The sequence below is a fragment of the Macaca nemestrina genome, chromosome 6 (assembly GCF_043159975.1).
Source record: "Macaca nemestrina isolate mMacNem1 chromosome 6, mMacNem.hap1, whole genome shotgun sequence".
Lineage (NCBI taxonomy): Eukaryota > Metazoa > Chordata > Mammalia > Primates > Cercopithecidae > Macaca > Macaca nemestrina.
In genome coordinates, this window is record NC_092130.1 from 145,129,118 (window position 1) to 145,156,994 (window position 27,877).

A 27,877-nucleotide genomic window follows, 5' to 3' on the forward strand; every position below is an offset into this window, starting at 1 on the left:
ATCTCATGTGAAGAGAAAAATACACCTCATGTAGTAAGTGAAAGGCACTGAATAATTTATTGGAGTTTCAAGGGCACAAACCAAAATCAGACCTCAAGGCTTAACATGTATTAGGAGACACTCAGCAATTCTCGCTAGATGACTTAAAACAACCACATAGCTCGTGGTTCTTAGCCCTAGAAGAGTCATTAAATTCCATGGGTTGGTTAACTTCAGATCAGTTGTATATATTTGCAATTTCATGTATTGCCAATGGTCATTTTCTGAAAAATGTGTTTGTAACTTTCATTGGATTTTTCAATGACCTAGACCCAAAATGACCATTCTGAGCTGGGATGGTCCTCAGACATTGTACATAACTAGGGCCAGCTTCACAATTTGTAGGACATGGTGTAAAATAAAAATGTGGAGCCTCCTATTATAAAGTTTGAGAACTTCGACATGGTGAAACCAAGTACAGGATGCTACTAAGTATGTGGTACAAATATGCAGCCTGCAGCCCAGGAAGTCAGCCCTGGTCAACATGACGTTCTGATGGTGCAGGAATGTGTAGGCTTTAGCTTGTGCCTGACATTCCCTACAGTGAGATTTGTCACCCCATCTAGAGACTGGCACAATGGAGGTGCTACATGTATATATATATAAATTACATCATATATAATTTTCCTAGGGTACATCATAAACCTCCTTGGAGTAGGCACTAGTCTTTGTGGACTTAGTCACTTTTTTGAAGTTTGAGACTTTCAGCATTATGCATAGATCTTTGCATGTAGGTGTCATGATTAAATTTCAAGGGGACCCAGATAAATTACGGCAAAGCCAACAAAATTTCCTTGAAACTTAGTCTTTCGTGCATCATATAGAACGGATCACACATTCTAACTCTTGTGAGGTCACATTAGTAATGCCTGCTCTCTGTCTCTCTCCACAGGTACAAGTCTGCAGCAGTGGCTGCCAGCATCATCCTGCGCTCCCACCCGCTCAGCCCCACACAGCGGCTTGTGGGCTGGATTGACCACATCCTCCAGACAGGGGGGGCGACTCACCTCAAGCCCTATGTCTTCCAGCAGCCCTGGCATGAGCAGTACCTGCTTGATGTTTTTGTGTTTCTGCTGGGGCTCACTCTGGGCACTCTATGGCTTTGTGGGAAGCTGCTGGGTATAGCTGTCTGGTGGCTGTGTGGGGCTAGAAAGGTGAAGGAGACATAAGGCCAGATGTGGCCTTGACGGAGTCTGTTTGGTGGGTGATGTCACCATTTCTCGGGGGCTTCCCACTAGTTCTGGCAACCCTGTTCTCCAGTCCTAGTTATCTCCTGTTTTCTTGAAGAACAGGAAAAATCGCCAAAAATCATCCTCTCCACTTGCTAATTTTGCTACAAACTCATCCTTACTAGCTCCTGCCTGTTAGCAGAATTCTTTTCAGTCCTCTTGTCCTCCTTTGTTTGCCATCAGCAAGGGCTGTGCTGTGATTCTGTCTCTAAGTGACTTGGACCACTGACCCTCAGATTTCCAGCCTTAAAATCCACCTTCCTTCTCATGCGCCTCTCTGAATCATAGCCTGACCATTCCAGACTCCCTGTCCAGATCTTCTCAGCCTCTTTCAGTCACCATCTGTCACGGAATAACACCGAGAAAGACACCTCGCTTATTCTTTCCGTTTCTGTTCTGTTCTCCCACATATTCTCTTCAATGCTCAGGAACCCTGTCCTGTGCTTGAGAGTTCAGGGCCAGACACACGCTTGCAGGTCTCCACATTGGGTCCCTGTCTCTGGTGCCCACAGAGAGCTCCTTTGCTGATCAGGCATGGAGACTGTAGGTTTCCAGATTTCCTGAAAAGTAAAAGTTCACAGAATTATCTCCTTGCGACCTCACTAAACATTTGACCAAGAGATTACTGTTCTAGTTGCCCAGAATTCTGTCATCTGGCTACTCAAGGCTATCGGGGAATGAGGCACGTCTGTGCACTGGCACTGGCCAGGATGAAGGCAGCGGGAAGTGAGTGGAGGGTTAGCCAACCTGTAGGGTCTGAAGAATGGGAAAAGTGGCCCCAAATCCTCCAGAATGCTTGACCTGTTGAACCAGATTGTTTTGCTATTTAGTCTTGACCTATATTCATGCAAGTAAGCAGCAAGCAATCATGGGCGGGCTGATAAAGAAACACTTCTGTTTCCTGGTTACAGTCTCTGGCTGGACTTACGGAATCACTGAATTGGCTTCAATGACTTTCTAAGTGTGATAGGGATGCCGAGGTAGGCAGCCAGAGCAGATGATTTCAATCATGGAGCCCCAGGTCCATGTAGATGAGAAGGGGGAATGCAACTGTAGCTGTGGTTCCAAGGACAGGACTGTGTGTTGTTCTTTGAGGGACCATTACCACAAACCAATGGGCACTAAACCTTAAGTAATATAAGAAGAGTAAAAGACACCCTATTTAGTGTTCTGTAGAAAATATGATTTGCAAATTGACTCTTTTCAGCCAGTGTGGCTCTGAAGTCCTCAGTGCAAAGGATTTTTTTTTTTTTTTTAGATGGAGTTTCGCTCTTGTCCAGGCTGGAGTAGAGTGCAAAGGCATGATCTCGGCTCACCGCAACATCTGCCTCTGGGTTTCAAGCTATTCTCCTGCCTCAGCCTCCCGAGTAGCTGGGATTATAAGCATGCACCATCACCCCCAGCTAATTTTGTGGTTTTAGTAGAGACGGGGTTTCTCCATGTTGGTCAGGCTGGTCTCAAACTTCCTACCTCTGGTGATCCGCTTGCCTCGACCTCCCAAAGTACTGGGATTACAGACGTGAGCCACCGTAACTGGCTGGTGCAAAGGATTTTGTACTAATGAGTAGGAGGTATGTATCCATATGAAAATGTCCCCACATGTATGGGAGAATGGAGGCTTTAAGCTTACTAATAGGTGCTAGAATTAATCTTAGCATTCATGTTTACTGTTTCCATGTGAAGCCTTCCCACTCTTCGCTAACCTCCTCCCTTTTGACTGCCATTAAGGTTTAGAAAATGTGTAGGTTGGTATCAGGATGGAGGAAGGAGCACACCACGGGGACTTTTCCCTTCTGGGGCCTCCACAATCTGCATGTAATGAAATGCTGCATGTGTGATAAACAAGAAGAGCACATAACACCCACAGAACCCATAACTTCCCAAGAGGTGAAACTCCAGATTGCAGCGGAGCTCCCTCCCGAAATCCTGCTGCCAGCTTTTATGAGCACTAATGAGTCTGTAAATACTGTGCTTGTGAAGCAGGCTCTCTGTGTTCTGGTTCCCAGTTTTTCTGAGTATAGTGAGACAGATCATCTCTCCACACACGAGTTAGATGAAGTGCACCTGTTATTATAGATCGGCGGCAAGGGACAACAGAAGTCCAGGATTCATTGCCAGCTGATCCCCCAAGGCTCAGGGACTTCCCCAGGGTGGACAGCATCTCATCTGCCTGTGCCCCACTTGCACCACAGCTGAGGCACACAGGGAAGCAGCCCGCCCTGGTTTTATACCTCAGGGACAGCATGACATACTGGGCTACAGTGCGGAAAGACCTCCTGTTTTGGGGGGACTGGAACAGAGCCCTGCCTGTTTCAGCCAGACCCTCCCTATATCCAGATGTAGCTGATCCAGCACATTCTGCATTATTCTTGTGACCTGCAAACCGTAGCTACAATACTTTTCACCATGCCCGAGGGGACTATACCACAAGGAGGATGAGCAGGCCTGCATGGGCAGTAACCTAGCCTGGGATCCTGGCATCGAGGTTAGAAGTTGCTAAAGGGCTCAGAGAAGATTCTTTCAGTGGCCCCACTGTCTGCAATCAGATCTTCTCTGTCTGCGTTTCAGCAGTACCTGAGTTGTTTATCCAGGTATAGCAGGAGTTATTGGCAGTTGCATACACTCTTCCCAGTTGGGCTAAAAGGTGGTCTAGAGCGATTCTGTTGTCTAAAATAATCTTCCCAAGAGAGCTGAAGGATGTCTGCTGGGCTACCAAAGCAGTGGCAGGAAAGGAAGCAACATCTGCCATGGTCAGGGACAGGCTTATGATCATTTATTTAGGAGTGCTGACTCCTATGCATGCTATTATAGATCTCATAATGTAAACCCAGAGTCACTTATACCTTCTGATATACCTCTAGTTGGCCAGGTGTACAGCTTTAGTCTGCTGGCCCAGTGATGAATCTCATTCCCAGGAGTTGTATATAGGGGCACCCCCAGCATGCAGGACCCTACCATCCACTAGATTTCCAGGCACAGACATTGCTCATCCCATTCTTGGGTCACCTTCAGACTGCCCATAAAGAAATATGTAGCTCTCAGGTGTACATAGCACCCTTTATCCCGTTTTATTGTTCAGTGGCCTACTCATGGGTATGGAGGCACAGCCATTTGCAGCTAAGTCATAGTTGCATGAGCTCAGTTTCACCCCTACACTATTGTTTATAAGGTCCCTTCAGAAAGGGCTAGCATTATTGCAGTCCTTGTTTTCATCATTGCCACTGGGACACTTATCTTTTGTGTAATCAAATAAAAGTAGTGTGTCAGACCGGGCACAGTGGCTCATGCCTGTAATCTCAGCGCTTTGGGAGGCTGAGGTGTGTGGATCACCAGAGGGCAGGAGTTCAAAACCAGCCTGGCCAACATGGCGAAACCCTATCTCTACTAAAAATACAGGTGGGCGCCTGTAATCCCAGCTACTTGGGAGGCTTATGCAGGAGAATCGCCTCAACCCAGGAGGCAGAGGTTGCAGTGAGTTGAGATCATGCCACTGCACTCTAGCCTGGGTGCAGTGGCATGATTTTAGACTCTGTCTAAAAAAAAAAAAAGAAAAAGAAAAAAAGAAAGTAGTGTGTTAAATTGTTAGCCCACCAAGGTTTTACTAATTGTGGTCATGACATTTTGCCACCTTAGGTCAATTAAGCTGAAACAGGGCACCTCTGGTTCCTTTTCATGGCAGGATGAGAGGGCCACTGTGGTCTGCAACAGAATAAGGTACAGGGTGGCTGATCCAACAGTTCATCAGTTGACCCATTGTATTAGGCCATTCCTGCATCACTATGAAGGAATACCTGAGACTGGGTAACTTACAAGAAAAAAATGTAATTGGCTTATGATTCTGCAGGTTTCACAGGAAACATGGCATCAACATCTGCTTCTGGGGAGGCCTCAGGAAATTTTCACTCAGGGCAGAAGTTGAAGCGGGAGCAGACACTTCACATGGCAAAAGCAGGAGTGAGAGGGTGGAGGGAGGTGCCACACTTGACAACAACCAGATCTTGTGAGAACTCACTAACTATCGTGAGGCCAGCACCAAGCCTTGAGGGATCTTCCCCCAACACCCAAACACTTCCCACTGGGTGGCACCTCCAACACTGGGGATTGCATTTCAACATAAGATTTGGTGGGGACACAGATCCAACCCATATCACCCATGGTGACCACAGCTTGGGAGGACCTAAAGAAGGCATTGTGCTTCCAGGCCTCTGCTGCCATGTCCTTGTGGAGAAAATAGAATGACAGGTTGGTGCCCCACCTCCACCCCTTCTGGAGTATCTCGTGTTCCCTACCTATTGGATAGGAGCTGGTCTCAGTTGGTGCAGCACCCAGTCCAGAGGCTACTATCTCTTTGGCACCCACTGCCCTTGTTGCTTAACCCAGACCTGTCAGCCTCTGTTTTCCAGTCCAGAAAGGGAGGAAACACCCTGTAAAAACTTGACATGTCTGAAAACACCACTCACCTGACTGGAAAGATCAGATGTCCCTGGAGCCAATAGAGGGACCTGTGCACGGTAGTATTCCTTGGTCCTATCCATTACTCTATGAGACTCCATATAGGGGAGTTAACAGCGGAAGCATTAGCTCCAGGTTAGATTTCGTAAGCCCTGTCTGGGGTACTATGGAGGCCCAAACCACAATCCACCCCTGGGAGGTGCATTCTAAAGGGAGAAAGGAAAAAGAATGGTTGAGAATATTGTGACTGGGATTTCACAGGTGCAGCCTAATCAAGCAGCTGCCTGATCCACCTCTACCCTCACCAAGCCCAGTGTCTCCCGACACGCACTCAGGTCTGTGCTTCCCTGGCCCTGGAGAGCAGTGTTTGGTGTCCTTACTGCCCTACTCGGATATGGGTGCTATCCCACTATCAGACTGTTCCTTGGTCAGAGTGAAGTCCTGCAGTATATCCAAAAAGATGATATAAATTCTTTTCATGGGTGGCCATGGTAGTCCCAGCATCCACACAAGTGACAGATATTTCTCCCTTTTAGGCAGCAAGCTGGTTGTACTCTTTGTTCCCACGCAGAGGTTCTTTAATAGTTCAGTCACTCGGTTGCCATTTTCCTGACCTGATAGTGAACAGCCCGTCGGTCAAAAAGTATGTATTAAGATATGGTAGCAGGGGTGACTGGCATGGCCATCACCATTGTGTGAGGTTGGTCTGGGCAGAACATCTATGTCCTATATAAGTCAAGACATGGCCATTCACTGGCTAGCCATCTGTAAATTACATCTGGGAAACCACAAGAGACCCCGTCTGCTTGTAGTTTTCCAGAGCCATCTGTAAACCAAGAAATGCCAAGTGGCCTTGGCATTCAGCCTGCAACAGTCCACTGTTAGTCTTCATGCCCTGAGGCCTTTTTGACCAGTCAAATTGGGCTGTTACATTGCAATAGAATGTTTTGTATCGAATCCAGAAATAACAAAGCAATGTGCAATTCTGCACTCACTATGCAGTACGGCTTTTGTTGAATAACCCACTGGGACTTGGGTAGCTTAGGTGACAGGCAGGAGTGGATATGTCCCATTGTTAAGGCTTAAATTCTTGGCTGTGAGGGGCAGAGCCTCTCAGGCAGCAGTGATGTTCTGTACCAGAGCAGCCAACATGTCAATGCCTGTAACAATGCACTCAGGGTAGGAACCGCAGTCGTTGCCACACAAAATGGCACAAAAAGCCTCATCCAAAGCAGATAAGCACCTTCAGTCACTGTGTTCATCCTAAAACTTCCTCATGTCATCAGTTTAATTTTTTCTCTCTTTCCTCCTTTTATGCTTGACAGCAGTATAGGACCACTGGTGTCTGGTGGGCACCTGGAGACCTTAACCTTACCCCTAATTGTACCATCCAGCCAGACATTTGGGTCTGCATTATCCCTTTATCAAACAACCACACTAACCACGCTGTGTGAGACTTCCCTGGACTTTCTCCGTATCTGCCTTTTGAAAAGAAAGTCTCCCTCTTGGTCAGGTCCCACATCTCGTGTGCGTTCTCACTCAGAGACCTCAGGGATCATCTGAGACTGTCTTTCCTGTTCCCTCTCAAGTGCCTCAGGCTGCTGCTGAGTTCCCACTCCTGGAAGTTGCTGGCCCGAGTAATGAGTGATTACATAAGTGCCCCCAAACCAGAGGATTATGAGCTGCAGTCACATTTCCACATCCCTTTCTGCTGCCTGTGTTCATGCAGCCAGCTCTTTCACATCTTTGTGGGTGACTTTTGTTCCACTTCTCACTGTTCTGTCCTCAGAAAACTTCCAGATGCATGTTCAGACCCTGCAACCCAGATTGGCCTTTCCACCATGTGTTAGAAACGGTGGGGTATCACCCCTCCTGTTTCACTAATAAGCCATGCTTCTGTCAGACCGAGCCATGCTTGCTGTGCCAACTTTGTTAAACAGGTTCACTGTGCACGGGTTAGTAACTTATCTGAGTCCAGTGAGACAGAACCCAGCCTTCACCTCTAGCAAGCGACATGAAGTGGGTTTATTACTTACAGATAGGCAGCAAGGAGGCCTAGATTCACTGGGAGCTGATTCCCCACAGCTCAGGAAAGCTGCCCATTGTTGACGGAATCTCCATTTAGTGCGCCACACTTGCGCAGCAGATGAGAGACCCCAGAAAGCAGCCCAGCCTGGGTTTTATACCTGAAGGCAACGTGACATACTGGGCTAAAGAGTGAAGGACATCCTGTTCTAGAGGTGGGGGCATGGGAACAGAGCCTGGGCTGTCCCAGTCAGCTCCTCCCGGTCTCAAGATGTTTCATTCCCAGTATACTATTCTACAATTATTCTTGAGATCTACAGGAGAGACATGATAGGAGAACTGAATCAGCCCAAGGCCATCTAGAGAACTGTCCTGCAGTGTAGGGAAAGAGAAAAGGACTATGGATGGCCTACAGATGAGTTAAATGTATGCTCAGGAAGAGACGGTCTACATTGCATATGAAAATTCTGAGAAAAAGTCCTTGGAGATCAAAACTTTGATGACAGGAAAATGACACGAAAGCATTAGGGACCTTTGGTGACAGTCTGGAGAAGTCTTCATTTCCAAGGGAGGAGAGGGTGAAAGAAAAGAGGGGGCCATTCTTTGGATACTGGATGATGAAGAAAAAATATGCAATAGGAGGGAATTTGTGGTTCTGCAGAGGACAGACAAGTAGGAAGTTGGACAATGCAACCTCCTAACCCCAATCACCCCACAACAAAATCCATGCATTAAGGAGATCGCAACTCACCATACTCCACCCTACCATATAGAAGTCTTAAAATTGAGGGAAAAGCTTCAGCGAAAATCCCAAGTGAAAAATGGGCAAGTAGTCAGGCTCCTTGCCACCATGTCTCAGCTGGAGCAGTCACCAGAGCTTTGTGAGTCCCCGAGTCCACAGGAATGCCCACCTCTGCACCCGCCATGTCCCAGAGCCTGCTGGAGTCACTAGGGGCTCCCGGGGCCTCAGGCCTGGCTCAGTGCAGGCCTCCTCCTTTCTTTGCCACCCAGGGCTGGAATGGATGCCTTCCCTCCTCCAGGATGGTAGGCAAGGGTGACTGGTGGTCGCCTCATTCCTCTGAGGGGGATGGGGAGTCAGGAATGTGAGGGTCACAGGGAGCTCCCCGGGCTCCCTGCTAACTTCTCCATAAAAGTTGTTGGTGTTGAGCAAGACAAAATAACTAAACACTGGTGGGTCTGCTCTATTCAATTCTCTTCTGTCCTGTTTTAGGGGTGTGTAAGGGTGGGAGAGGTGTGATCTTGCTGTGGTGTGACTCTGACAAGGAAGCAGCCTACCAGACCTCGTTTCAGAATCTTACTGGATTTTTGCTTCCTCAGGCTGGACACTGAACTCTGCTGTGCTTTATGATTGAGCTGAAGTAGGTGTTTGGATGGTCCAATCAAGTCTGCTTTCCACAGCTTCCAAGCTCACTGAGCACAGAGACCATCTGTTTTCTGGACACTCTGTTTATCTAACTGCAATTGTACTCTCCTTTGAGGATTCTCGACACTAGTGTTATTCAAATATCCCAATAGACTAACAAATGAGACGAAACTTGAAAAAAATGGGCAAAATTTAAGAGCATAAAATTTACACACACACGTCTGTGTACACACATGCGTCACGTAAGTGACCCTTAAACACATGAAAAGATGCTTGCCTTTGCTCGCTTTCAGAGGAAGGCAAGTTAAAACTACATTATGATACTGTTTCTCATTAGATCGGCAAACATTACAAAGATTTAGTAACACTCTGTGGTGAGGCTGTGAGGATACAGGCTCTGTCAGCATTGCTGGTGGGGAAACAAAATGGTAGAACCTTATGGAGGAGAACTTGGCAATATTTAACAAAACTACACAACACATGCATTTATCTTTTGACCCAGGATTCTTACATCTAGGAATTTTCCTTGAAGATTATCTCCAACAAGATCCAAATACATCTGCTTATTGCAGCATTATTTACCATACGTTGAAAAATATTAGGAACATCCTAAATGCCCATATGTAGGAGATTAGTTGAAGAAACCATGGCACAGTCATACAATGGAATACTATACAGCCATGTAAATGAATTAGAAAGCTTTCTATAGAGTGAAATGTTGTGGGTTCTAGGAGACCGTTTATTCTTTGAAAGAATTTATAATACCTTTTGTGTATCTGCTTAGTTTTGCAAAAAGAAATAAGGAAGGATAAATTAGAAAAGAATGAGACTGGCTATCTCCAGGGGCTGGGTGGAAACAAGGAAGGGATTGGGGAGGAGATGACTTTTCCTTTCTAGATAGGTTTGACATCTAGAATTATGCTATTATGTTACACAGTTTTAAACCTAAATTAAAGGATGGAGACTAAATGGAATCAACATAAAAATAAATTGGCTATATTTCAATAAATAAGATAACCATACTTAAAAAGAAGATAAGTGATATATATAGATTTTGAATCTATCTATCTATCATCTCTCTCTCTCTCTCTCTCTCTCTATCTCCCCAGTCTAAAGACAAAAACAAGTACAAATAAATCTTGAAGTCTAACCAGTGTTGTAGTGTTTAAATCATGATGAAATACAGATTACATAGAATTTACTACTTCAACCATTGAAAAGTGCACAATTCGGTGGCATTGCATAGAGTCTTATTGTTGTGCAGCCATCACCACTATCTATCTTCAGAACTGCTTCATCATCCCAAACTGAAACGCCTTACCTATAAAAGAATAACTCCCCTTATTTCTTCCCCCTAGCTCCTGGTAGTCTGCATTCTACTTTCTGCCTCCATGAATTGACTATTCTCCATACCTCATTAAGTGGAAGTAGGTTTGATTTTACCAGTGGCATGAGTTAGAAAATTTGGCATTGTGTTCTGATTGTAGGATTGAGCAAATGTGTAAATATATTGAAGATGTCAGGAGTCAGGTTGCTCACTGTCAGAAAGAAGACCCAATATAGAAAGGAAGAAAACTGGCAGGAACCCTGTGGTATTGAACTGAAATAATGAAACTTGAGTTATTAGTGTGAACTCATGGTTTTTAATAAATATGTATAAATAGATGTAAATATATTTGTGTACCTGTACACTTCAGGGCCTAGACCTTCTTCTCTGGCTAAAAAGTAAGAACGTGCTTAAAAACAGAAGGAGGATGTAAACAAACCTAACAAAAAAACACACAGGCCCATTTTGTGAGGCTACAACAACTCAAACCTGGGACAATTTTAGCATTAGAATAAATACGATAGTTCTTGCAGTGCTGGCTTAGTAGTGGCGAATTCTCTCAGCATGTATTTGTCTAAAAAAGACTTTATCTTTTCTTCATTTATTAAGTGTAGTTTCTCTGGATACAGAATTCTTGGTTGAAAATTGTTTTGTTTCAGGAGGCTAAAGATAGGACCCCAATTCCTTCAATTAGCTTCAGGGTTTCTGCTGAGAAATCTGCTATTAATCTGACAGGCTTTCCTTTATAGGTTACCTGATGCTTTATCCTCACAGCTCTTAAGATTCTTTCCATCATCTTGACTTTAGAGAACATGTTGACTATGTGCCTAGGTGATGATCTTTTTGTGGTATATTTCCCAGGTGCTTTTTAAGCTTCTAGCGTTTGGATGTCTAGATCTCTGGCAAGGCTGGGGATGTTTTCCTCAATTATTCCCTCAAATATATTTTTCAAACCTTTAGATTTCTCTTCTTCCTGGGGAACAGCAATTATTCTTAGGTTCAGTCATTTAACATAATCCAAAACTTCTTGTAGGCTTTGTTCATATTTTTAGGTTCTTTTTCTTTTATCTTTGTTGAATTGGGTTAATTTGAAAGTCTTGTCTTCGAGGTCTGAAGTTCTTTCTTCTACTTGTTTGATTCTATTGCTGAGACTTTCCAGTGCATTTTGCAATTATCTGTGCCCTTCATTTCCAGAAGTTGTGATTGCTTTTATTTATGCTCTCTATTTCACTGGAGATTTTTCCATTCATATCCTGAATCATTTTTTGATTGCTTTGAGTTCAGTTTCACTTTTCTCCGGTGTCTCCTTGATTGGCTTAATAGTCAACCTTCTGAGTTCTTTTTCTGGTAATTCAGAGATTTCATATTGGTTTGGATACATTGCCCATGAGCTAGTGTGATCTTTTGAGGGTGTAAAAGAACCTTGTTGTGTCATAATACTAAAATTGTGTTTCTGATTCTTTCTCATTTGGGTAAACTATGTCAGAGGGAAGATCTAGGACTCAAGGCTGCTGTTCAGGTTCTTTTGTCCCAGAGGGTGCTCCCTTGATATGGTACTCTCCCCTTTCCCCTAGGGATGGGGCTTCCTGAGAGCCAAACTGCAGTGATTGTTATCTCTCTTCTGGATCTAGCCACTGAAGAAAGCTACCAGCCTTCAGACTGGTACTGGGGAGTGTCTTCAGAGTCTTGTAATGTGATCTGTCTTCAGGTGTCTCAGTCGTGGATACCAGCACCTGCTCCAGTGGAGAGAGCAGGGTAGTGAAGTGGACTCTGTGAGGGTCCTTGGTTGTATTTTTGTTAAAAACACTGGTTTTTTGTTGGTTGCCCTCCAATCAGGAGGTGGTACTTTCAAGAGAACATCAGCTGTGGTAAAATAGGAGGAATCCGGTGGTGGGCAGGGCCATAGAAGTCTCAAGGGGTTATGTTCCTTGTATTCTAAAAGAAGCTCTAAATATTGAAACAAATCTTTGAAATATACCAAAATAGAATCTTCTTAAACAACACAATGAAAAAAAGAAGCCAAGGCATACAGGCAACAAATAATGTGATGAACAGAATAGTATCTCACATCTCAATACTAACATTGAATGCAAGTGGCCTAAATGCTTCATTCAAAAGACACAGAATGGCAGAATGGATAAGAATTCTCTAACCAAATATCTGCTGGATTCAAGAAACTCACCTGACACATAAAGATTCACAGAAACTTAAGGTGAAGGAGTAGAAAAAGATATTCTATGTAAATGGACACCAAAAGTGAGCAGGAGTAGCTATACTTATATAAGACAAAACAGACTTTAAAACAACAGCAGTTAAAAAAAGACAAATAGGCACATTATATAATCATAAAAGGACTAGTCCGAAAGGAAAATATCACAATCCTAAATATATATGCATCTAACACTGGCGCTCCCAAATTTATAAAACAATTACTATTAGATCACAGAAATAAGATATATGGCAACAAAATAATAGTGGAGGACTTCAATACTCCACTGAATCAGCATTAGACAGGTCATCAAGACAGAAAGTCAACAAAGAAACAATGGACTTAAAGTATACCCTAGAACAAATAAACTTAACAGATATTTACAGAATGTTCTACCCAACAACTGCAGAATATACATTCTATTCATCAGCACATGGAATATTCTCTAAGACAGACCATTTGATAGGCCACAAAACAAGTCAACACATTTAAAAAAATTGAAATTACAGCATGTACTCTCTCAGACCACAGTGAAGAAAACTGGAAGTCCACTCCAAAAGGAACCCTCAAAACCATGCAAAAACATGGAAATTAAATAACCTGCTTCTGAGTGATCATTGGGTCAACAATGAAATCAAGATGTAAGTTAAAAAATTATTTGAACTGAATGATAATAGTGGCACAACCTATCACAATCTTTGGGATACAGCAAAGGCAGTGGAAAGTTCATAGCATTAAATGGAAGCATTAAGAGGAAAGTTCATAGCATTAAATGCCTACCTCAAAAAGTCTGAAAAAGCACAAATAGATAACCTAAGGTCACACCTCATGCAGCTAGAGAAACAAAAACAAACCAAACCCAAACCCAGCAGAAGAAAAATAACAAGATCAGAGCAGAACTAAATGAAATTGAAACAAAACAAAACAAAACAAAAAATACAAAAGATAAATAAAGCAAAAAACTGGTTCTTTGAAAAGATAAATACAATTGATAGACCATTGGCAAGATTAACCAAGAAAAGATGAGGAAAGAACCAAATAAGCTCAATTAGAAACAAAACTGTTGGGAAAAAGCTGAGTGTTGGAAAGAAAACTGAGGCAGGGCATGCATGTCTGACATAATGTCCTCTGGAATGTGTCTAGACTTGCTGGCTCCTTGCTTCTAGCTCTCCTAGGCTCCTAGATCGATTGTATTCACATTATCTCAAGTAGCAGAACATGTTCTTTATAAATGCTAAACTGTCACAGATGTAGCTCATGCTCCTGCCCTTTTGACCCCCATTCTCACCACCTGTTTCTTTGTTGGATTACCAATAAATAGCGTGGGCTCCCAGAACTCAGGGCCTTCTCTGTATTCATGATTGTGATGGCCCCCTAGTGCCCACATTTCTGTCTCAAATTGTCTTTTCTCAATCCTTTGACTCCGCCGGACTTTGTCACCCCCAGGACTTTGTGTTGGATCTGATCACCCAAACACTAAACAACAGATATTACAATAGATACCACAGAAATACAAAAGATCATTCAAGGCTACTATGAACAGCTTTACACACATAAAGTACAAAACCTAGAGGAGGTGGGTAAGTTTCTAAAAATATATAACCCTCCTAGAGTGAACCAGAAAAATATAGCAATTCTGAACATACCAGTAACACTCAGTAAAATTGAAATGGTGATTAAGAAATTACCAAAAAAAAAAAAAAAAAAAAAGAAAAAAAAGAAAAAAAAAGAAATAAAGCCAGGACCAGACAGATTCACAGCTGAATTTTATCAGACATTCAAAGGATTGGTACCAATCTTATAGACACTATTCCAAAAGATAGAGAAAGAGGGAATCCTCCCTAAATCATTCTGTGAAGCTGGTATTACCCTAATACCAAAGGACAGAACATAGCAAAGAAAACTACATATCAGTATCTCTGATGAACATAGAGAGGCAAAAGTCCTCAACAAAACACTAGCTAACTGAATATAACAGCATATCAAAAAGATAATCCACCATCATCAAGTAGGATTCATACCAGGGATGCAGGGATGGTTTAACATCTGCAAGTCAATAAATGTGATACATTACATAAACAGAGCAAAAATCACATGATCATCTCAGTAGATGCAGAAAAAGCATTTGACAAAATCCAGCCTTCTTTATGATTAAACCCTCAGCAAAATCAGCATAGAAGGGACATACTTTAAGCTGATAAAAACCATCTATGACAAACCCACATTTGATATTATAATAAACAGATTGACACATGGGGATTACAAGTTCCTCTTGACACATGGGGATTACAATTTGAGATGAGATTTGATTTGAGCCAAAGAGCAAAACCGTATTATTCTGCCCTGGCCTCTCCCAAATCTCATGTTCTTTATACATTTCAAAACCAAGCCTGCCTTCCCAACAGTTCCCCAAAGTCTTAACTCATTCCAGCATTGACTCAGAAGTCAAACTGCAAAGTCTCATCTGAGACAAGGCAAGTTCCTTCCACCTATGAACCTGTAAAATCAAAAGCAAGTTAGTTACTTCCAAGATACAATGGGAGTACAGGCATTGGATAAATACTTTTATACCAAATGGGAGAAATTGGCCAAAACATAGGAGCTACAGGCCCCATGCAAGTTCAAAACCCAGAAAGACAATCATTAAATCTCAAAACTTCTAAATAATCTTTGACTCCCTGTCTCACATCCTGGTCATGCCGACACAAGAGGAGGGCTCTCACAGTCCTGGGCAGCTATGCCCCTGTAGCTTTGCAGGGTAAAGCCTCCCTCCTGGCTGCTTTCATGGGCTGGTGATGAGTGTCTAGAGTTTTTCCACATGCACAGTGCAAGCTGTTGGTTGATCTATAGTACTGGGGTCTGGAGGATGCTGGCCCTCTTCTTACAGCTCCACTAAGCAGTGCCTCTGTGGGACTGCTGTTTGAGGGCTCCAGCCCACATTTCCCTTCTGCACTTCCCTAGCAGAGGTTGTCCATGAGGGAACCACCCCTGCAGTAGGCTTCTGCCTGGACATTCAGGTGTTTTCATACAGCTTCTGAAATCTAGGTGGAGGTTCCCTAACCTCAATTTTTGTCTTCTGTGCACCTGCAGGTCCAACGTCATGCGGATACCTCCCTCCCTTGACATGTGGGGATTACAGGTCCCTCTCTTGAATTGTGGGGATTAGAAATCAAAATGAGATTTAAGTGGGGACACAGAGACAAACCATATCAAGTCCCAAATGTTCCCTCGTCTTCCTATCTAAGCCCTCCACAAATTTTCAACCTCTGACTGTTACCCAGGCTCAAAATTACTTCCACATTTCAGTTGTAATGCCCTACTCCTTGGGACCAATTTTCTGCATTAGTCTGTTTTTGCATTGCTATAAAGAAATTCCTGAGACTGGGTAATTTATAAAGAAAAGAGGTTTAATTTGCTCATGGTTCTGCAGGCTGTACAGAAAGCATGATTCTGTCATCTTCTTAGCTTCTGGGGATGCCTCAGGAAACTTACAATCACTTTGTACAAGGCAAAGGGGAGCAAGGCGTTTCACATGGTGAGATCAGGAGCAAGAGAGAGTGGGGAGGAGCTACACACTTTTGAATAACCAGATCTCATGGGAACTCACTATCACTATACAGCACCAAGGGGGAATGTGGTAAATCACAAGAAACTGCTCCCATGACCCAGTCACCTTCCACCAGGCCCCACCTCCAACATTGGGAATTAACATTTGAATGAGATTTGTGCAGGGTGCAGATTCAAACCATATCAGAGGGTGTAATACAGGATGTGGGCACCAGGGAATGGTAATCTCCAGAGCCATTTTTATACTTCTTCCTATTAGAAATATGAAAAAAAATCACAACTATAAAAACTGTTACCGTAAAAATACACACACAAGTTTCAGATTATTTGCTATAGAATTCTGTATATCATTAGATATCTATATCTGCCTATCACTTATTTTGTTCTCATACTGCTATGAAGAAATACCTGAGAATAGGTAATTTATAAATGAAAGAGTTTTAATTTATTTCCGGGAGGCTGGGGAGGCCTCAGGAAACTTACAATCATGGCAGAAGCCAGAAGCCAGCTCTTCACAGAGCATCAGTGAGAGAATGAGTGCCAATAGGGAAAATGCCAGATGCTTATAAAACCATCAGATATCATGAGAACTCACTCACTGTCAGGAGAACAGCATGGGAGAAATTGCCCACATGATTTAATTACCTCCCACCAGGTGTGGATAATGGGGATTACAATTGAAGATGAGATTTAGGCGTGGACACAGCCAAACCTTATATTACATTATTCACTCCTATGGCAGGGAACATGAATGAAACAGTGACTCTTTTTCCACAATTAAAAAAATTCAATCAACCATGTATGTAGTCTCATGTCGCCTATTCTTCACATCTATCAAAAATTTACAAATTTAGAATATACTGCTTATGCTGATATTTTGTTTTTTATCAAATGTATAATGGAATATTAAACTTGTGGAAAATGACTCCATTAACAGATCCCAAGATGTACTGGAAATATGAAAACTAAGAAATTACAAAAATTATGAAAATTGGTTCTTTAAGAAAGGAATTGACCAAATATCTATTTTCCTCACAATAACCTTATTCAATATTTTTGAAGGTTTAAAACTGTAAGTAAAATTTTATCATGTTCAAATGCAAATACAGTAATGAAACTATATGTTCTATATACTTCAATGGCAATTATAGAGAATTATTATCTAATATAACTAATTTGGTTTGGATCTATGTCCCTGCCCCATATCTCATGTCAAATTGTAATTTCCAATGTTGAAGGTGGGACCTAGTTGGAGATGATTGGATCATGGGGACAGATTTTCCCTTGGATAGATACTGTTTCACAATAGTGAGTGAGTTCTCATGAGATCTGGTTGTTTAAAAGTGTGTGGTACATTCCTCACCCTTTCTCCTACTCTGACCATGTAAGACTTACCTATTTCCCCTTCAAATTCCACCATAATTGTTAAGTTTCCTGTGGCCTCTCCGAAGCAGAAGTCACTATGCATCCTGTACAACCTGCAGAAACATGACTCAATTGAATATCTTTTTTCTTTATAAATTATCCAGCCTCAGGTTTTTTTTTTTTTTTTTTTTTTTTTTAGACGGAGTCTCTCTCTGTCACCCAGGCTGCAGTGCAGTGGTGTGATCTCAGCTTACTGCAATCTCTGCCTCCTGGATTCAAGCAATTCTCCTGCCTCAGCCTCCCCAGTAGCTGAGATTACAGGCATGCACCACCACGCCTGGGTAATTTTTGTATTTTTAGTAGAGACAGGGTTTCACCATGTTGCCCAGGCTGGTTACAAACGCCTGACCTCAAGTGATCCACCTGCCTTGGCCTCTCAAAGTGCTGGGATTACAGAAATTAGCCAGCACTCCTGGCCTTAGGTATTTCTTTATAGCATTGTAAGAATGAACTTATATAGAAAATTGGTACTGAGAAGTGTGGCATTGCTATAAAAGTACCTGAAAAGGTAAAGATGACTTTGGAACTGGGTAATGGGCAGTGATTGAAAGAGTGTGGAAGACTCAGAAAAAGAAAGAAAAATGAGGGAATGCTTGGAAATTCCTAGAGACTTGTTAAATGGTTGTGACCAAAATGCTAATAGTGATAGGGACAGTGAAGGACTGGCTGAGGAGGTCTCAGATAGAAATGAGTAACTTACTGGGAACTGGACAAAAGGTAACTTTTGTTATGCATTAGCAAATAACTTGGAGGTGTTGAGCCCTTTGTCTAGGAAACTGTGAAACTTTGAAGTTGAGAGTGATGACTTCAGGTATGTGGTGGAAGAAATCTAAGCAGCAAAGTGTTCCAGAGATAGCCTGGCTGCTTATAACAACCTATGTTCATGTGTGAGCAAAGAAGTTACCTTATAAGGTAATTTAATGTATAAACTTTATATTATAAGGTAATTATAAGGAACTTATGTTTAGAAGGGAAGCTGTGTGAAAATTTGGAAAATATGCAGCTTAGCTACGTCGCAGAGAAGAGAAGATTTTCAGGGAAGGAATTCAAGGAGGCTGCTGAAATATGTGTAATTAAAAAGGAGGAAAATGCCGGTAGTCAAAACAGTGGGGAAAAGGACTTGAAGACATTTCTCAGAACTTCATGGAAGCCCCTGCCATCACAGGCAAGGAGGCCTAGAAGGGAAGAATGGTTTCATGGGCGAGGTCCAGGGCCTCACCATCCTGTGCAGCATCAAACACTGACTCCTCTGTCCCAGCTGCTCCAGCTTCAGCCATGACTAAAAGGTGTCCAGGTACAGCTCAAACCACTGCTTCTGAGAGTGCAAGTAATAAGCTTTGGCACTTTCCACAAAATGTTAAGACTGGGTGCACAGAGTGCAAGAGTTGAGGTTTGGAAGCCTCTGCTTAAATTTCAGAGGATGTATGGAAAAGTCTGGATATCCAGGCAGAAGTTTGTTGTAAAGATGAAGCCCTCTCAAGGAACCTCTACTAAGGCAGTGCTGAGGGGAACTGTGAAATGGAAGCACTGCCTAGTGGAGCTGTGGGAGGAAGGCCACCATCCTCCAGATCCTAGAATGGTAAGTCCACTGGCATCTTGCACCCTGCCCCTGTAAAAGCTGTAGGGACTCAATGAGAGCCCAGGAGAGCAGCCTTGGGGGATGAACCCCGCAAAACCACAGCGTTGGAGCTGTTCAAGGCATTGGGACCCCACCCCTTGCACAACTATGCCATGGACATGTGATATAAAGTGAAGGGAGATTATTTTGGAGCTTTAAGATTTAACTACTGCAGTGTTGGGTTTCAGACTTTCTTGGCACAATTAATGCTTTTGTTTTGGCTGATTTTTCCGTTTTGGAAGATGAGTATTTACCCAATCCTTGTAATCCCATTGTCTTGAGAGTAACAAACTTGATTTTGATTTTACCGGCTTATAGGTGAAAGAGACTGTCTTGTTTAAAATGAGACTTTGGACATTGAAATTTGGTGTTAATGTTGAAATGAGTTATGACTTTGGAGGACTGTTGGGAAGACACAATTGTATTTTGCCATGTGAGAAGGACATGAGATTTAGAGGAGTCAAAGGGTGGAATAATATAATTTGGACCTTGTCCCCATGCATATCTCATGTCATATTGTAAATCCAATGTTGGAGGTGGGGTCTGGTGTGAGGTGACTGAATCATGAGAGGAGATTTTCACCTGGCTACTGTGTTGCGATAGTCAGTAACTTCTCAATAAATCTGGTAGTTTAAAAGTGTGTGGCACCTCCCCCTGCCTTCCTTTTTTTCTGCCCATGTAATTATTGGCTGATTCCCCTTCATCTTCCATAGTGATTGTAAGTTTCCTAAGGCTTCCTCAGAAGCAGAAACAACTATGCTTCCTGTACAGCCTGCAGAACTGTGAGTCAATTAAACCTCTTTTAAAAATTACCCAGTCTCAGATATTTCTTAATAGCAGTATGAGAATTTTCTAATATAAAAAATTTTTGATGGGGCCTCGTGGCCCATGCCTATAATCCTAACACTTTAGGAGGCCTAGGTAGGTGTATCACTTGAGGTTGAACGTTCAAGACCAGCCTGGCCAACATAGTGAAACCTTGTCTCTACTAAAAATATAAAAATTAGCTGTTCATAGTAGTGCACACCTGCAATCCCAGATACTTAGATGGCTGAGGCATGAGAATCACTTGAGCCTGGGAGGCAGAGGTTGCAGTTAGTCAAGCTATGCTATTGCACTCCAGCCTGGGTGACAAAGCGTGACTCTGTGTTAAAAAAATTGGTACTGAGGAGTGGGTCATTGCTCTAAAGATATCTAAAAATGTGGAAGCTATTTTGGAGCTGGGTAATAAGCAGAGGTTGGGAAGATTGTGGAGGACTCAGTAGAATATAGGAAGACAAGGGAAAGTTTGGAACTTCCTAGAGACTTGTTGAATGGTTGTGACCAAATGCTAATTGTGATATAAACAGTAAAGGCCAGGCTGAGGAGGTCTTGATAGAAATGAGAAACTTATTGGGAGCTGGACAAAGGTAGCTTTTATTATGCATTAGCAGAGAACTTGAAGGCATTGAGTTCCTTTCCAAGAAAACTGGAACTTTGAACTTGACAGTGATGGTTTAAGGTATCTGGTTAAAAAAGTTTCTAAGCAGTAAAGTATTCCAGAGGTAGCCTGGTGGCTTGTAACATCCTATGCTTATGTGTGTGAGCAAATAAATTACCTGAAATTGGAACTTATATTTAAAAGGGAAGCAGAGCATAAAAGTATGGAAAATTCTCAGACTGGTCATGTTGTAGAGAAGAAAAGCCCATTTTCAGGGGAGAAATTCAAGCAGGCTGCACAAATTTGCATAATTAAAAAAGTAAATGCTCATAACCAAAACAATGAGAAAAAGGCTTTAAAGCCATGTCAGAGACCTTTGTGGCATTTCCTCCCATCAGGTGATGAAGGCCTAGGAGGGAAGAATGGTTCATGGACCAGGTCCAGGTCCTCACCACCTTACGCAGCCTTGGGACACTGCTTCCTACATTCTAGCTGCTCCAACTCCAGTTGTGGCTAAAAGGTGCCCAGGTACAGCTCAAGCCATTGCTTCAGAGGGTGCAAGTCATAAGCTTTGGCAGCTTCCACCTGATGTTAAGACTGTGGGTGTGTATAGTACAAGAGCTGAGAATTAGGAGCTTCTGTATAAATTTCAGAGAATGTATAGAAAAACCTGCAGAGTCAGGCAGAAGCTGCTGGAGGGATGGAACCCTCATTGAGAACCACTATTAGGGTAGTGTAGAGGAGAAATGTGCAATTGGAGCCTCCACACAGAGTCCCCACTGGGGTACTGCCTGGCGGAGCTGTGAGAAGAGGGCCACCATCCTCCAGACCCCAGAATGGTAGATCCATTGGCAACTTGCACTCTGCCCTGGAAAAGCTGTAGGCACTCAATGCCAACCCATGAGAGCAACCTTTGGTGTTGAATTTTATAAAGTCACAGGGGTGGATCTGCCCAAGACTTTGTGAGCCCACCCCCTTGCCCCAGTTTGCCCTGGGTATGTGATGTGAAGTCAAAGAAGATTATTTTGGGGATTTGAGATTTAATGACTGCTCTGCTGGGTTTTGGACTTGTATGGGGCTAACAACACTTCAATTTTGGCTGATTTCTTTCTTTTGGGATGCGAGTATTTAGTCACTGCCTGCCTGTACTTCCATTGTATCTTGGAAGTAACTACTTGCTTTTGATTTTACAGGCTCATGGGTGGAAGGACTTCCCTTTTCTCAGATGAGACTTTGGACTTTGAACATCGATGTTAACTTTGGCATGAGTTACTGTGGCAGGCCAGGCCTCACTAACAACTGTTTCAGTCCTGACTAAGGGGTAAAAGCCAGTGCCCTTATACAAAGGCTGGGATGTAATGAAAGCCCATCAGGGTTTTTGTCTAGACCTTTTCTGGGCCTTAAAGCATGACAAAATAATGACAAAATTCTTAACAGGACCCAGTTAGGGTTAAACAAGTTTTATTGTGGGTCTGAAGAACCCTGCCAGGCTTTCACAGTCAAGTTTATTGGGTGTCTGAAAGAACTCCTGAAACCTCTGTGATTTAGCAGGAGACAAGATAAAGATAATCACCCCAGCACCTGGACCCATTTAGATTAAGTATTTATTTTTTATTTATTTATTTTTTAATTTTTTTTAAATTTCAACCTTTATTTTAGATACAGGGGGTACATATGCAGGATTTTTACGCGGGTATATTACACCAGGTAGTGAACATAGTACCTAATAGGGAGTTTTTCTTTTTTTTTTTTTTTAATTTATTTATTATTATTATACTTTAAGTTGTAGGGTACATGTGCATAACGTGCAGGTTTGTTACATATGTATACTTGTGCCTTGTTGGTGTGCTGCACCCATCAACTCGTCATTTACATCAGGTATAACTCCCAATGCAATCCCTCCCCCCTCCCCCCTCCCCCCTCCCCATGATAGGCCCCGGTGTGTGATGTTCCCCTTCCCGAGTCCAAGTGATCTCATTGTTCAGTTCCCACCTATGAGTGAGAACATGCGGTGTTTGGTTTTCTGTTCTTGTGATAGTTTGCTAAGAATGATGGTTTCCAGCTGCATCCATGTCCCTACAAAGGACACAAACTCATCATATTTTATCGCTGCATAGTATTCCATGGTGTATATGTGCCACATTTTCTTAATCCAATCTGTCACTGATGGACATTTGGGTTGATTCCAAGACTTTGCTATTGTGAATAGTGCCGCAATAAACATACGTGTGCATGTGTCTTTATAGCAGCATAATTTATAATCCTTTGGGTATATACCCAGTAATGGGATGGCTGGGTCATATGGTACATCTAGTTCTAGATCCTTGAGGAATCGCCATACTGTTTTCCATAATGGTGGAACTAGTTTACAATCCCACCAACAGTGTAAAAGTGTTCCTATTTCTCCACATCCTCTCCAGCACCTGTTGTTTCCTGACTTTTTAATGATCGCCATTCTAACTGGTGTGAGATGGTATCTCATTGTGGTTTTGATTTGCATTTCTCTGATGGCCAGTGATGATGAGCATTTTTTCATGTGTCTGTTGGCTGTATGAATGTCTTCTTTTGAGAAATGTCTGTTCATATCCTTTGTCCACTTTTTGATGGGGTTGTTTGTTTTTTTCTTGTAAATTTGTTTGAGTTCTTTGTAGGTTCTGGATATTAGCCATTTGTCAGATGAGCAGATTGCAAAAATTTTCTCCCATTCTGTAGGTTGTCTGTTCACTCTGATGGTAGTTTCTTTTGCTGTGCAGAAGCTCTTTAGTTTAATGAGATCCCATTTGTCAATTTTGGCTTTTGCTGCTGTTGCTTTTGGTGTTTTAGACATGAAGTCTTTGTCCATGCCTATGTCCTGAATGGTACTACCTAGGTTTTCCTCTAGGGTTTTTATGGTATTAGGTCTAACATTTAAGTCTCTAATCCATCTTGAATTAATTTTCGTATAAGGAGTAAGGAAAGGATCCAGTTTCAGCTTTCTACTTACGGCTAGCCAATTTTCCCAGCACCATTTATTAAATAGGGAATCCTTTCCCCATTTCTTGTTTCTCTCAGGTTTGTCAAAGATCAGATGGCTGTAGATGTGTGGTATTATTTCTGAGGACTCTGTTCCATTGGTCTATATCTCTGTTTTGGTACCAGTACCATGCTGTTTTGGTTACTGTAGCCTTGTAATATAGTTTGAAGTCAGGTAGCGTGATGCCTCCAGCTTTGTTCTTTTGACTTAGGATTGTCTTGGAGATGCGGGCTCTTTTTTGGTTCCATATGAACTTTAAAGCAGTTTTTTCCAATTCTGTGAAGAAACTCGTTGGTAGCTTGATGGGGATGGTATTGAATCTATAAATAACCTTGGGCAGTATGGCCATTTTCACGATATTGATTCTTCCTATCCATGAGCATGGTATGTTCTTCCATTTGTTTGTGTCCTCTTTGATTTCACTGAGCAGTGGTTTGTAGTTCTCCTTGAAGAGGTCCTTTACATCCCTTGTAAGTTGGATTCCTAGGTATTTGATTCTCTTTGAAGCAATTGTGAATGGAAGTTCATTCCTGATTTGGCTCTCTGTTTGTCTGTTACTGGTGTATAAGAATGCTTGTGATTTTTGCACATTAATTTTGTATCCTGAGACTTTGCTGAAGTTGCTTATCAGCTTAAGGAGATTTTGGGCTGAGACAATGGGGTTTTCTAAATATACAATCATGTCATCTGCAAACAGGGACAAATTGACTTCTTCTTTTCCTAACTGAATATCCTTGATTTCTTTCTCTTGCCTAATTGCCCTAGCCAGAACTTCCAACACTATGTTGAATAGGAGTGGTGAGAGAGGGCATCCCTGTCTTGTGCCAGTTTTCAAAGGGAATTTTTCCAGTTTTTGCCCATTCAGTATGATATTGGCTGTGGGTTTGCCATAGATAGCTCTTATTATTTTGAGGTACGTTCCATCAATACTGAATTTATTGAGCGTTTTTAGCATGAAGGGCTGTTGAATTTTGTCAAAAGCCTTTTCTGCATCTATTGAGATAATCATGTGGTTCTTGTCTTTGGTTCTGTTTATATGCTGGATTATGTTTATTGATTTGCGAATGTTGAACCAGCCTTGCATCCCAGGGAAAATCCCACTTGATCATGGTGGATAAGCTTTTTGATGTGTTGCTGAATCCGGTTTGCCAGTACTTTATTGAGGATTTTTTTGCATCGATGTTCATCAGGGATATTGGTCTAAAATTCTCTTTTTTTGTTGTGTCTCTGCCAGGCTTTGGTATCAGGATGATGTTGGCCTCATAAAATGAGTTAGGGAGGATTCCCTCTTTTTCTATTGATTGGAATAGTTTCAGAAGGAATGGTACCAACTCCTCCTTGTACCTCTGGTAGAATTCAGCTGTGAATCCATCTGGTCCTGGACTTTTTTTGGTTGGTAGGCTATTAATTATTGCCTCAATTTCAGAGCCTGCTATTGGTCTATTCAGGGATTCAACTTCTTCCTGGTTTAGTCTTGGAAGAGTGTAAGTGTCCAGGAAATTATCCATTTCTTCTAGATTTTCCAGTTTATTTGCGTAGAGGTGTTTATAGTATTCTCTGATGGTAGTTTGTATTTCTGTGGGGTCGGTGGTGATATCCCCTTTATCATTTTTTATTGCGTCGATTTGATTCTTCTCTCTTTTCTTCTTTATTAGTCTTGCTAGTGGTCTGTCAATTTTGTTGATCTTTTCAAAAAGCCAACTCCTGGATTCATTGATTTTTTGGAGGGTTTTTTGTGTTTCTATCTCCTTCAGTTCTGCTCTGATCTTAGTTATTTCTAGCCTTCTGCTAGCTTTCGAATGTGTTTGCTCTTGCTTCTCTAGTTCTTTTAATTGCGATGTTAGAGTGTCAATTTTAGATCTTTCTTGCTTTCTCTTGTGGGCATTTAGTGCTATAAATTTCCCTCTACACACTGCTTTAAATGTGTCCCAGAGATTCTGGTATGTTGTATCTTTGTTCTCATTGGTTTCAAAGAACATCTTTATTTCTGCCTTCATTTCGTTATGTACCCAGTAGTCATTCAGGAGCAGGTTGTTCAGTTTCCATGTAGTTCAGCGGTTTTGATTGAGTTTCTTAGTCCTGAGTTCTAGTTTGATTGCACTGTGGTCTGAGAGACAGTTTGTTATAATTTCTGTTCTTGTACATTTGCTGAGGAGTGCTTTACTTCCAATTACGTGGTCAATTTTGGAGTAAGTACGATGTGGTGCTGAGAAGAATGTATATTCTGTTGATTTGGGGTGGAGAGTTCTATAGATGTCTATTAGGTCTGCTTGCTGCAGAGATGAGTTCAATTCCTGGATATCCTTGTTAACTTTCTGTCTCGTTGATCTGTCTAATGTTGACAGTGGAGTGTTGAAGCCTCCCATTATTATTGTATGGGAGTCTAAGTCTCTTTGTAAGTCTCTAAGGACTTGCTTTATGAATCTGGGTGCTCCTGTATTGGGTGCATATATATTTAGGATAGTTAGCTCTTCCTGTTGAATTGATCCCTTTATCATTATGTAATGGCCTTCTTTGTCTCTTTTGATCTTTGATGGTTTAAAGTCTGTTTTATCAGAGACTAGTATTGCAACCCCCGCTTTTTTTTGTTCTCCATTTGCTTGGTAAATCTTCCTCCATCCCTTTATTTTGAGCCTATGTATGTCTCTGCGTGTGAGATGGGTCTCCTGAATACAGCAGACTGACAGGTCTTCACTCTTTATCCAGTTTGCCAGTCTGTGTCTTTTAATTGGAGCATTTAGTCCATTTACATTTAAGGTTAAGATTGTTATGTGTGAACTTGATCCTGCCATTATGATATTAACTGGTTATTTTGCTCGTTAGTTGATGCAGTTTCTTGCTTGCCTCTATGGTCTTTACATTTTGGCATGTTTTTGCAATGGCTGGTACCGGTTGTTCCTTTCCATGTTTAGTGCTTCCTTCAGGATCTCTTGTAAGGCAGGCCTAGTGGTGACAAAATCTCTAAGCATTTGCTTATCTGTAAAGGATTTTATTTCTCCTTCACTTATGAAACTTAGTTTGGCTGGATATGAAATTCTGGGTTTAAAATTCTTTTCTTTAAGAATGTTGAATATTGGCCCCCACTCTCTTCTGGCTTGCAGAGTTTCTGCCGAGAGATCTGCTGTTAGTCTGATGGGCTTCCCTTTGTGGGTAACCCGACCTTTCTCTCTGGCTGCCCTTAAGATTTTTTCCTTCATTTCAACTTTGGTGAATCTGGCAATTATGTGTCTTGGAGTTGCTCTTCTCGAGGAGTATCTTTGTGGCGTTCTCTGTATTTCCTGGATTTGAATGTTGGCCTGCCCTACTAGGTTGGGGAAGTTCTCCTGGATGATATCCTGAAGAGTGTTTTCCAACTTGGTTCCATTTTCCCCCTCACTTTCAGGCACCCCAATCAGACGTAGATTTGGTCTTTTTACATAATCCCATACTTCTTGCAGGCTTTGTTCATTTCTTTTTCTTCTTTTTTCTTTTGGTTTCTCTTCTCGCTTCATTTCATTCATTTGATCCTCAATCGCTGATACTCTTTCTTCCAGTTGATCGAGTCGGTTACTGAAGCTTGTGCATTTGTCACGTATTTCTCGTGTCATGGTTTTCATCTCTTTCATTTCATTTATGACCTTCTCTGCATTAATTACTCTAGCCATCAATTCTTCCACTTTTTTTTCAAGATTTTTAGTTTCTTTGTGCTGGGTATGTAATTCCTCCTTTAGCTCTGAGAAATTTGATGGACTGAAGCCTTCTTCTCTCATCTCGTCAAAGTCATTCTCCGTCCAGCTTTGATCCATTGCTGGCGATGAGCTGCGCTCCTTTGCCGGGGGAGATGCACTCTTATTTTTTGAATTTCCAGCTTTTCTGCCCTGCTTTTTCCCCATCTTTGTGGTTTTATCTGCCTCTGGTCTTTGATGATGGTGACGTACTGATGGGGTTTTGGTGTAGGTGTCCTTCCTGTTTGATAGTTTTCCTTCTAACAGTCAGGACCCTCAGCTGTAGGTCTGTTGGAGATTGCTTGAGGTCCACTCCAGACCCTGTTTGCCTGGGTGTCAGCAGCAGAGGCTGCAGAAGATAGAATATTTCTGAACAGCGAGTGTACCTTTCTGATTCTTGCTTTGGAAGCTTCCTCTCAGGGGTGTACTCCACCCTGTGAGGTGTGGGATGTCAGACTGCCCCTA

The 27,877-nt window shown here is 42.2% G+C and overlaps 1 protein-coding gene across 1 annotated transcript in view; it reads left to right on the top strand.

Moving 5' to 3' along the window:
* LOC105473072 (UDP glycosyltransferase family 3 member A2) overlaps positions 1-4,692 on the top strand; it is a 33,532-nt gene extending 28,840 nt beyond the window's left edge. Inside the window, exon 7 of the mRNA XM_011726687.2 lies at positions 932-4,692. Coding sequence (XP_011724989.2) covers positions 932-1,208 — 277 coding nt within the window. The 3' untranslated portion in view covers positions 1,209-4,692. The remainder of the gene's footprint in view (positions 1-931) is intronic.
* Positions 4,693-27,877: the final 23,185 nt, after the last annotated feature.